Source organism: Mirounga leonina, unplaced genomic scaffold (assembly GCF_011800145.1).
Source record: "Mirounga leonina isolate KUSES-001 unplaced genomic scaffold, KU_Mleo_1.0 Mir_114, whole genome shotgun sequence".
In the NCBI taxonomy this organism is placed as follows: Eukaryota; Metazoa; Chordata; class Mammalia; order Carnivora; family Phocidae; genus Mirounga; species Mirounga leonina.
The window spans coordinates 44,619,441-44,631,780 of record NW_023270265.1 but is presented as its reverse complement, the minus strand read 5'-3'; the positions used below and the strand labels follow the sequence as shown (position 1 = coordinate 44,631,780).

Genomic DNA, 12,340 nt, shown 5'->3' with positions numbered 1-12,340 from the left:
GACACTTGCCTGCAAGGGGAAACTTCAAATCAGCTGCAGCCCAAATGACCACTCATGGCATCACAGATCCAAATCATCACCACCTTGCTGGTGCCATCCCCAGGGCAGCTCACACCAGGGCCTGGGGGGAGGGGGGCAGAGACCACCAGGCCCCTCCTCTCCAAGGGCAGCAACCGTGGAGGGAAAGCTTTATACGGTACCTGCTTAAGTCCCTGGCCAGACCCTGGTGGGAGAGAGCGGAAGCTTCTACTCCATCACCAGCTGGGGCAAGGGGAAAAGACACATGTTCAGAGGCTTGGGGAGGGACATCTGCATGGGCAGCAGCTGGTGAGGTGCTGGGGACACAAAGGGAGAATTATTCCCAGTGGAACTCGGCTCATTATGGCACACTCATCAGGCCCCCTCACCCCACCCAATCCACCCCAGACACGTGGAAGGGGCTATTTAAAGACCCAGCAAGCTGCTTCCCTCCATCCCCGCCCTGTTCCGTGGGGCCTTTGCGGAGACACAGAGGAGGCCCCCTGCAATGCAGCCCACCCGCCCCCGCCCCTCCGGCCAGGCATGAATGCCTCCTGTGTTAGGCTTCAGCAGAAACTGGCGTGTCTTTGATGGGAGGCAGTGTGGGAGTTCGGGACACTCTGTGAATTGTCTTGTTTGATTTTGGGGAATGGACTTTTGTATGATCATTCCTAGTACTTTTTTTTTTTTTTTTTTTTACAAGCAATGAACTCTGTGAATTGAGAACTACAGTACAGCTTTGCAAACTCCCTGGGATACACCCCCAAAACCCAAGGCTGAGAAAAGCCAAGGCCAAGAGGCTGACGGGTAACCAAGGAGCCACACCAGGGACAGGTGGGGACCCCTTGGGTGGGGAGGCAGCGGTTGCACGAAGATCTTCAGGAGAGAGAGGTCCCACATTCAGTGGGTGAGTGCCCCCTGCTGGCCATCCAGGGAAATGCCTGCAGGGCAGAGAGGCCCCCTGGGAGGGGGGACTTGGGTAGGAAGGACAGCCAACTGTAAACACACTCTCAAGCAAAGAGCTCAAAACAGGTTTGATTTTCTCCTTCGGCAAAAAGCAAGGCTATGAATGCCGTCCACAGGCTAAAGCTTGGGAACGAGTCCTCAGGGTGGGTTGGCCCTCCCAGCCTCTCTCCAGCTGTCCACACTGCTGCCCACGGGGGAGCTGGCTGCCATGGGCACCCTACACTCAAAACACTGAAAGAATTCATACTCTTGCCCCAAATCCCTGTGGCTGCTGCAGGTACTGCAGGGCCCAGCCTCGGCCTCACCCCCGAGTTCCGCCCCCCTGGCCCTCACCTGCTCTGCTGCGTCAGGCGGGCCTCCCTCAGGGCCCACAACACAAGCTGCTCGCCAGGCCAGCAACTCCTCAGCCTCCGCACTTGGGCCTCGCTAATCAACGGCCACGGAAACAGCAGAAGCTCGGCCCCACTGGGGAGCTCAGCGCTATGTGCACTGTCCTGGGTACCTCCTATCGGGTGCGCGGTCCAGCATGCCCAGCGCCAAGCACTTTGTATGTATGACCTCAAATAACCCTCACAACAACCGTTTGAGGCAAATGTCACCAGCCCCACTTTACAGAAAAGGACACTGAGGCTCAGAGAGCGGAGGTCACTTAGGCAAGGTCATGGAGCCAGCATCCCAGCATCCGTGAGCCCTCAGTAAACAGAGGGAGAGCTGGGGTGTCCCAGCCGGCTGTGACCAAGCCAGGGGTCAGGAGCAGAGGCAGAGCTAGAACTCACGTTGCCTTCTTCCTTCCTGAAGCCCGCAGAAATGAGGAGAAAAACAGAGACCAGAGAGTAAGGACCATGGGTAAGCCCGGAGCAAGGCCGATCCACAGGTGAACAGAAACGACAGTGTGTGCGTGGGCAGAACTCGGCGAAAGCACATGGGGGTTTCCAGCTGGAGTGACACCTCGCCGGTTCCCACTGATCTGTAACAACTGGACGGTGGCTGAAAGAATATATTTTACAAAGAAATGACTCAAAAGGAAGAATGCAAACTACTGGAGGCTTTTAAGCTCCTTAGCCATTTTCACACTTTGAAGACTTACAGGCTTTCATATTCCTAAGCAGTGAACAGGCCACTGACCAACTCAAACTACCCATCTAAAACTTAGTTTCCTAAAGAAATTCTGCTGCCCGGGCCCCCTCTGTGCATGCCTCATGAAGATTTTATTTGATGTAATGCGGCTGGGGAAAGGTGATATACAGTGCGGCTCTGCTATTTTAAGGGGACTCCACCGAAGTGCAAGGAGAGATTTCTGACTTTGAAATCCCTGGCAGAGGGGAGGGGAGACGCTGCCCCAGATCTGTGGCCTCAGAGCAAAGCCAAACCCACAGGGCGAAGCCCAGGGACAGTCACGCTCCACCGACGAGGGTGCCCACAGGGGACAGGTATTTGCCTCTCCCCCCCGAGAACATGGTGCGTGCATGGGGGGGTGTCCCTCAGCTCTGCAGCCCCTGCCCCGCTGGAGGCCTTGAGGCCTGCTCTCCCCCACCCTCCCTTCGGCTGGTCCCACCACAGGGCCACATCCTTCCTGCACTGGGCTCTTCAGGAGCCCAAGGTACCAAACAAGTGACTCAACTGCTCTGTTAGGAATGGAGCCCCCACTCCCTCCCCACCTCCAGCCTGCTACTGGCCCATGCCCAGGGGCCAGGGAGGTCAGGCCCCCGACAGGGAAGCACTCGGTGACTCAGACCAGCACCAGAAGTTGGGACTGCCCTTGCCTCTCTGTCGCCCCTTCCTGCTGAGTCACCTCCTCCTCCCTCCGGAACCTCTCTGTCCCAGCCACCTCTCTAAGCAGGCTGCCGCACGTCCTGCTCTGCCTGCCTCCTCCATCCCCTCACATCGACCCCCACAGTCACCAGGATAACCCTGCTCAAGTTCTGATAAGGGCCTTGCCTTGCCTGAAACTTTCCACAGCCTTAGGAATCCAGGCAAGAAAACCCCCTGGCCTCCCACACCGGCTCCTGTGCCCCATCCCTGTCCTTGTCGCCTCCCAGGCTTGTCTTCTCCCTCTCCCTGCTCTAACCCCACCAAGCCAGTCCCCTGATGCTCCTGGCAGCTTCTTACTTCTGGCCTGGGCTCAAGCAGACGCTGCCCCTGCATGCCTACCTCTCTCAGGCCCTTCCCAGCCCACCCCACAGTCATCCTGAGGGGTCACCCAATCAAGGAGGCCCACCCCACGTGGGGGTAACCGTGCCCACCCTGCAGGGTCACGCTGGGCTGGGCCCCGACCTCTGAGCACCTTGTATTCCGCTACGGTGTCCTGCTCTCCTACTAAAGTCTCGGCCACTGAGGCTGCTCTGGCCCCCAGCACAGAGCCCGGCCCTGGAAAGTGCTCAACGCATGGCAGTTCCTTCTCTGCCTCCCTGACCTCCCCCACCCGTAGGCCAACTGTGCTTCCTTCTTGGAATCCAAGTCTGAGGCAGGACCAGCAACCAAATTTGCAAGCAAAGAGGAATGTAAATGAACGCAAAGTGAACATGCAGAGCCCCACGTTCCAGAGGGATGGAGAATTTCAGGACAGTGACAGCAGAGCACTGAAATAAGCACAGGGCCCTTTTGAGCGCCGGGCCCTGGGTGACTGTCTGGGTGGCATGCCCATGAAGCCAGCCCTGCTTCTAGACCCCAAGGAAGAGCTTACCTGGGGTCCCTGTACCGCCCCCCTGAGCCGCCGGAGGGCAGCACTGCTAGAGCAGAGATGAAAAGCAGCTGGGGACAGTTCAGCCCCTCCGTGTCAGCCCCTGTGTCCACCCAAGCCTCCCTGACCCGCTGGGGCTCATCCTGAGACATCATTCTCAGGGAGCTGGGCCCTCAGCCATGCCCATTGCCCCTGCCAGCCTTCAGCGGGACTCCTGGACAGACCCCAAACCTGCACAGAGAAGCCAGGGCCCAGAGATAAGGGCCTCACACATCCATCCTCGTGTCACCTCTGTTCCCTTGCCTTAATCTCTTCTCCTGTAAAATGGGCTGGGGGTAGGGCATGTGAAGGTCTTTCTCGTAAAACTCTCAGACCCCTTTTCCGGGTTAAGGAGTTAACCAATGTTTTCCAAGTCTTGGTGGAATAACAAAGAAGTTGAATTCAAATACACAGCGTGTTGATATTTCTGGACGATGACAGAAATATTGATTTAAGTCTTTTGTGTTAAAGAGAAGTGTTAACACCCGGAGGGCACAAAAGCCACCATACTTCCAGCAGGCAGACGGTAACTTATGATCATGGCATTCTTTCCTGCTAGGTCCAGCTGGACAGGTCCTTAGAATCCTTTGGGACACAGATCCCTAGGGAGCCATTACTACTGGTCAGAGCTTGCCATCCCTGACTCAGTACCTCGCTCGCCGAGGTCCTCGCAAACAACAACGGGTCCCCTTTGGTTGCAGTTTCCACCCATACGGAACCTGAGAGCCACGGACAATGTCGATGCCGGGCTTGCGTTCAGCCTGACAGCCCCGTGAGTCCAGCCCTGGTGAGATGCTGTCACTCACTGTTGCCTGTTGATTCCCTGTTCAGGGCATTTGAGTCCTTCCTGGCAGATCCCCCACGGGCCTGATAGCAAACTGCATTTCAGAGATGGGCTGGAGTTGCCAAATTAAGCCCCTGTCCTGGGACAGACAAGAGAGTGACCTGGCTGTCACAGAGGGTGATAACACCCCTACGATCCAGGCTGAAACACACCACGTCCTGTCGGGCCAGAGGGGCGACAGCATCTTACCTCCCATTTCATATCACCATCTGGAAGGTCTTAGCACAACCATCCTTCCTCACAGGCTCTTGATTTTTTCTTCTCAAATCCCCAAGTGCACACGATCACGTCATTGGGCGAGAGCTAAGGCCAAGGACCCAGCTCAGATGGAAAGTCAGAGGCAAGCTAGAGGGAAGAAACCACTTGGACGCTTTTGTTCTGGAGAGCTAAGCTCAGTGGGTCGGGGCACTGGACAGCAGAGGGACGTGCTTTGATACGGCGCGTCTGGGCGATGGGAGACACAGCACGCCCCTCCGACACTCAGCCTCGGCAGGGTGGCAAAGCCCGAATCCAAGGTGCCCAGACAGGCTTGCAAATTGGCTGGAAACTCCACAGCAGGCCCGTCGAGCTATTTCTAGTCTCCCTCGAGATAAACCAGCATGTGAAACCCAGCCCATGCGAGAGTGCAGACAGCCCCTAAACATCGCTGACCTTCATACGTCCAGCTGGGGGCTGGCTGCGCACAGTTAACCCTGAACGGGCGTATCAGTTCCTTTCCAGTACATTCTTACCCTCTCTCCCTCCACAGAGCAAACCTATGCTCACAGAAGGGAAATTACTTTTAAGCTTGACCCAAGCAAAACAGTCTACTTAAGAGAGGAAAGGGCATAAGCACCATCCCAGAGCTATGAGAGGGCCTCTGATCTGGGTCAGGAATTGCCACCAGTCACCGGCAGCTCTGTGGGGCCTCTCTCCCTGCGCAGGATTCCTTCTGCACCCTCCCAGGCCTGCTGACAGAGACTGCAGAGAGGGGGAGACAGAGGACACAAGGAAACTCATCTCAGATATCCAAGATTCAGGGATTTCTTCAGCCCTACACAGTTAAAGCTGCTCAAGGCCCCTGAAAAACCAAAACAAGAACAACATCACGTGTTCATTTGAAATATGAAATTGTCAATATTTGAACGTGGCCAATGGGGGCCATTTGTATGTCTCCATCTCAAAGTAGCTCACTGGACTGGAACCTCAAAGGCCCTGAGCAGGTGCAGAGATGCACCCCAATTTACTCAGCCCGCTGGGAGCCGGTCACATTGATTGGATTTGTCAGCATGTACCTTTCACATGTCTCTTTTAAATGGCACAAAGGAATTCTGTTACTTATTTATTTTTAATTTTTTTGGAAGTCTTATTTAGAGAAAATCTTTGGGTAACCCTTTTTCTTTTCTTTTTTTAAAAAAAGATGTGTTTATGTATTTGAGGGAGAGAGAGAGCTGCGGGAGGGACAGAGGGAGAGGGAGAGAATCTCAGCAGACTCCATGCTGAGTGTGGAGCCAGATGCAGGGCTTGATCCCATGACCCTGAGATCATGACCGGAGCCGAAATCAAGAGTCGGACACTTAACCGACTGAGCCACCCAGGCGCCCCTGGGTGATTTCTTTTCTAAGTTAAAAAAATAATAATAATACTTCCACTTTGTCATTCAGTTTTTTCATAAGGCGCTTGCTCACATAAAGGTTCGGCTAAACTCTGTGAGGCAGTTGAACCCCTCATGCAAACCCACAGCTGAAAATCTTCTTGTGCAAATGGATGCTGAGAAAATAAGCCAAAGACTTGGGAGCTAGAAGAAAAACAGAGGCTGTAAGTCAGTATGAATTCCCCGTACGTTCAACTGCAGAACTTTCTGAATTTGGACACTCTCTAGGGAGGCTCTGACACTGGGCAGGAGCTACCTCGGCTCTTGGCTCTTACATCTGATGGTGGAGATCAGAAACTTCAGCCACCAGCTGGGGCAGATGTGGAGCTGTTGGTAGCCAGACAGGGGAGGAGAACAGCATCTGGACAGGACTGCTTTACCCCCTGGTTCTCCAGGTGTGGACCCCAGACCAGCAGCACCATCACCTGGGAACTTGTAGGCATGAGGAGTCCTGGGCTGCTCCCCAGACCTCCCCAGTCACTAAGGGGAGGGCAGCAATGTATGCACACCAAAGTCTGGCCTCCACGGACAGGAGTCAGGTGAGTAGCCTCCCAACGGTGTCCGAGGGAGCCCTCCAGGGTCTAAAGAGACCACTCCGCTTGGGTTCCTGACTAAAGGAAAAGCACAGGAGGTTCTGGGATGTAAGCAGAGTGCCCCATTCTATTCTGTTTAATAAGTGTGGTACAGCTGCAAGATTTCATTTAAACGATTCTACGGCTTTAAAAACATTTTTGAAAGTACTTAACAGATGGGAGTATAAGTGGCCACGGACAACGTAGTCATTTGCAAAATGTTCTCAAAGGTCTGGGCCCAGGGAAGCCCACAGCACAAAGGGAAGCTCAATGAGCTACAGCAGGTTTCCAGGCTCTTCTCTGAGGAAGGAGCAAGTTTGGATGTCCTCCAGTGGCTTTAAGAGAGGAGAGGGGGTGCATCCAAATCCCTTCCATTTTATTTGAGAATTGTCTCCGCGATGGGGGTGCCATCTCTCTTTTTCCTTATTCAGAAAGAACATGTCTTGGAAGGATATGGCACCAAAGAACTGACAGGCAATTGGGGGGGGGGGGGACAAAAGTGGCTTAAAGCACCACCCTCCAGCCCCACTTTAAAGAAAAAAAGTTTTTTTTTAATTTTAATTTAATTTTTAAATTTAAAGTACCAACCCTGCTCCTAGGGGGAGCAAACCTCTAGAGGGGACTGTCTCAGCCTCGCCCTCCGCCTCTCCCGCCCCTACTCTCAGCAGGACGCAGAGGGGGATCAGAGGAGGGGGATCAGAGGAGGGGGTGCTATGGTCTGAATAGGCGTGTCCCCCTCAATTCACAAGTTGGAATCCTAATCCCCAATGTGCTGGAATTAGGAGGTGGGGCCTTTGGGAGGTGCCTAGGTCCTGAGAACCCCCACAAACGGGATTAGTGCCCTTCTAAAAGAGACCCCCACCAAGCTCCTCAGCCGCTACCCCTACATGAGGACCCAGTGAGAAGTCTGCAATGTGGAAGAGGGTCCTCACCCGACCACCGAGATGCCTGTCCAGTCTCCAGAACTGTGAGCAATACATTTCTGCTGTTTCTGAGGCCCCTGGTCTGGGGTGCTTTGTTACAGCACCCCCAACAGGTGGACCAGCAGGGCCTCTGCTGAGGTTACTCAGCAGCCCCTGCACGCCCAGAATGCCCTTTGTAGTTACTCCCATGGAGTGGCAAGGTCAGGTGCAGCTGATTCTTGGTATTCACAGCGGTTACATTCTAGAAAGTTGTCTCGGACGCTGAATTAGCCAGTTCTGAACCATTGTTCCCAGGGGTTATGCTGGCTTGGGTTCCTTCGAGCTTCTGGTCATAACATTTTTGTCAACGGGTCACTACATAACCTTGTGTTAGGTGCATTTCTGTGTGAAAACGCCTTATTTAATACACATCACTGAATTCACAGCCAACAGCATCGTCATCACTTAGGCCCAGATGAAGCTTATCTAGCAGAAGTATTTCCTACAGAAGGCACACAACAGCTTTCTTGCACTGAAATGCACTATGCAGCATTTCAGCACTACATTGGGGGCCATGCAAAGCAGCAAAATCATGAACAAAAAGCACAAAATTACAAAAACCGCGGCAGTAAATATACTGTAAAAGGACACTGGTTCCCAGCACGAGAGCTGGAAGAAGACAGGGCACCTTGCTCTACCTCAGCTGGGAACATGCCCCCCAGGCGACTCAGATTTCCTTGCTGCTCTGTACATGTTCACAAAAGGCCATGAGGGAGCCATGAGTATTGATCGTGGGGTTACAAATAAACCTTAGTGAGAGGCAAATTCACGAATATGGAAGCAATGAATAAGGAGTATTTTGTGAAAGCAGCTGATGACCAAAGCCAGACCAATCCCCGCTCCCATCAGAACTGCCTCTTTTCCATTAATTTCCAGTAAAAACAAGACAATGCAACTCCGGACGAATGTTGAATTAACACTGGCCAGGCACCAATGTCGCTCATTGAACCCTACCTGAATCCCTTTACTGGGAAATGAAGCCAGAAAGCTGGCCAAGTTCTCAGCACTGATAAAATCTGTGCTTAACCCCTGGTTCCTTCCTGCATCCTGTGATCACTCTTGGTCATGGTCTGAGGTGACACAGCTTCTCTATGTTGCGTCATCTTCCTTGGACTTGAAAGAGGCCAGTGATGTAGGTGGAACCCCATGCGTTGTGAAAGGAGGAAACTGGCTCAGATGTCAAAGGGCAAAGGGTCCAGGACAGAACCCCTCACCTGCTAGGGGTGTTTGCTGGAGGATTTACAGGGACACTCGATGTGACACGCTCAGTACGGAGCCTGGAGAACAGGAGGTGCCTTCGATGCAAGGGTTAAGAGCACTTATCACTGGCCGGCTGTCCAGGGCTAGGAGGGGACTTCAAAAACACTGACAAAGACCTAGGGGCACTTTAGTTCTTCCTGGAGACACAGAGCTGTGCAGCCAAGTCCTCCTGCATCCAATACTCAGAGAGCTTCCCCTTGCCCCTCTGGGTTCCTCCATAAAATGGGGGATGATGATGATCGCAGCCCCATTCCAGGCTTCACTAAGCCCCCTTCACCAGCTTCCCAGGTCAGGGTCAAGTGGGAACAGCTGTTCACCATGGTTTCCCAAGTGCTATGCAACACCACAAATGGGGAGCTGTTTTAGTGATACAAACATAAATCAAAATGTCTGTGTATAACACCTGAAACTTACACAATGTCATATTTGTATGGAACCGGAAAAGACTTCGAATAGCCAGAGGAATGTTGAAAAAGAAAAGCAAAGCTGGTGGCATCACAATTCTGGGCTTCAAGCTCTACTACAAAGCTGTCATCATCAACACAGTATGGTATTGGCACAAAAACAGACACACAGATCAATGGAACAGAATAGAGAGCCCAGAAATGGACCCTCAACTCTAGGGTCAACTAATCTTCGACAAAGCAGGAAAGAATGTCCAATGGAAAAAAGACAGTCTCTTCAACAAATGGTGATGGGAAAACTGGACAGCCACATGCAGAAGAATGAAACTGGACCATTTCCTTATACCATACACAAAAATAGACTCAAAATGGATGAAAGACCTAAATGTGAGACAGGAATCAATCAAAATCCTAGAGGAGAACACAGACAGCAGCCTCTGTGATCTCAGCCACAGCAACTTCTTGCTAGACACGTCTCCAAAGGCAAGGAAAACAAAGGCAAAAATGAACTATTGGGACTTCATCAAGATAAAAAGCTTTTGGACAGCAAAGGAAACAGTCGACAAAACTAAAAGACAACTGACAGAATGGGAGAAGATACTTGCAAATGTCTTATCATATAAAGGGCTAGTATCCAAAATCTATAAAGAACTTATCAAACTCAACACCCAAAGAAAAAAATAATCCAATCAAGAAATGGGCAGAAGACATGAACGAACATTTCTCCAAAGAAGACATACAAATGGCCAATAGACACATGAAAAAATGCTCAACATCGCTCGGCATCAGGGAAATACAAATCAAAACCACAATGAGATACCACCTCACACTGGTCAGAGTGGTTAAAATTAACAAGTCAGGAAACAGCGGATGTTGGCCAGGATGCAGAGAAAGGGGAACCCTCCTACACTGTTGGTGGGAATGCAAGCTGGTGCAGCCACTCTGGAAAACAGTATGGAGGTTCCTCAGAAAGTTGAAAATAGAGCTACCCTACGACCCAGCAATTGCACTACTAGGTATTGACCCCAAAGATACAAATGTAGTGATCCAAAGGGGCACCTGCACCCCAATGTTTATAACAGCAATGTCCACAATAGCCAAACTATGGAAAGCACCCAGATGTCCATCGACAAATGAACGGCTAGAGAAGATACGGTATATATATACAATGGAATACTACTCAGCCATCAAAAAATGAAATCTTGCCATTTGCAATGACGTGGATGGAACTAGAGGGTATTATGCTAAGCGAAATAAGTCAATCAGAGAAAGACAATTATCATATGATCTCACTATATATGGAATTTAAGAAACAAAAAAGAGGATCATAGGGGAAGAGAGGAAAAAATAAAAGAAGACAAAATCAGAGAGGGAGACAAACCATAAGAGACTCTTAATCATAGGATTAGAGGGGAGGTAGGTGGAGGAGGATGGGGTAACTGGGTGAGGGGCATTCAGGAGGGCACGAGATGTAATGAGCACTGGGTGTTATATACAACTGATGAATCATTGACTTCTACCTCTGAAACTAATAAGACACTATATATTAATTAATGGAATTTAAATAAAAATTTTTAATAAAATTAAATGTGTGTATAACACCTTAAACAATGTCATATGTGAATTAAACCTCAATAAAACTGGAAAAAATGTGGGTGTATATATACATGAAATAAACATCTATGTATATATATGGGGGAGTGGGGTGGGGAGGAGCAGAGAGATGAGGGTGTGTATGCACGTGTACTCACATCTGAGCCAAGTCCTGAGGCTGACTCTGAGCAAGCCTGGTTTAAACAGAGTAAGCGCCAGTGGGGATAAGCGCAGTGGACTTGGACATCATCTGTGACTGCTGTGGGGTGGCTGGGGCAGGGAGTGCAGGCGAGGGAAGACCCCGCTGGCCAAATCCGTTTGCCAAGCAAAGGCACAAGGACCTGCTCCCCTTCCCGGCTGTGCTGCCGGCTCCTCTCTCCTCCCTCCAGCACTAGAAGACAAAACAAGCAGCTAACCCAGCTCGTGTCCTGGGAGGTCAGAGGCAGCTAACTAAGTCATTCCTTGGCAAGGTATAAATAGCACGTCCTCTCTCCCAGAGGACTTCTATTTTAAATAGGGGCCCTTGAAGATCACAAGGGAACAAACCTTTAAAATGCCTGTTGGGGCAGGGTCTTCCTGGTGTCCCGTGAGCTCCCTAAGGAAGGGGCCCTAGCCCTGTGTAGGAGGGGCATGTAGACCCAGGTAGGGGTGGGTGAGCAGGCGAGGGGAGGGGAGAGGAGGGAGGCAGCCGCAGGGCCTGGGCCCCGGGGTCTCACCACCAAATGCAGACCCAGCCCCCATGTACCTCTGGGCTGTCAGATCCCTGGAGACCTGGCTGATGGCATCACCATGGTGTGAAGAGGCAGCTAACAGTGGGTTTTCCGGGTCCTCAAGGATAGCTGGCTGGATGACGTCACCTGCTACATGTGACCTGGGAGAGGAGAGGGAAAAACCAAGGCTCAGAAATGCTCCTGAAAGTTTTCAATGTGTTGGAATAGCACATTTTATGTGGGCCGTGAGCAGGGCTTCAGGGCCTCCCTTTCCAGAAGTGCAGGGTCTGCTGCTACTCCAAGTGTGGCCCACAGGTGGCGCCAGCCCAGGAGGGCTTTGTACAAAGCACAGAAACCCAGAGCAAGTTTAGAAGCCTGCAGAGCAACTTGATAGAGTAATTTTGTCTGCTGAATCTAATAATAAAAGTCAGGATGCTGCGAAACATCCTACAATGCACAGGACAGCCCCACCACAAAGAATTATCTGGTCCAGAATGTCAATAGTGCTCAGGCTGAGAAACCGTGGCTGTGAATCTTGTTTCATTTTCCAGTAATTCATTTAATTGTATTTTAAGGTTTTATTTATTTGACAGAGAGACACAGCGAGAGAGGGAACACAAGCGGGGGAGTGGGAGAGGGAGAAGCAGGCTCCCGCGGAG

At 51.5% G+C, this 12,340-nt stretch overlaps 1 protein-coding gene across 7 annotated transcripts in view; it reads right to left on the bottom strand.

Annotated features, from left to right (window-relative positions):
• Positions 1 to 12,340, bottom strand: part of TACC2 (transforming acidic coiled-coil containing protein 2) — a 200,851-nt gene that overhangs the window by 88,930 nt on the left and 99,581 nt on the right. For all 7 annotated transcript variants that reach the window (XM_035030488.1, XM_035030507.1, XM_035030481.1 and 4 more), the window contains one exon: positions 11,717 to 11,842. In XM_035030488.1, coding sequence (XP_034886379.1) covers positions 11,717 to 11,842 — 126 coding nt within the window. The remainder of the gene's footprint in view (positions 1 to 11,716; positions 11,843 to 12,340) is intronic.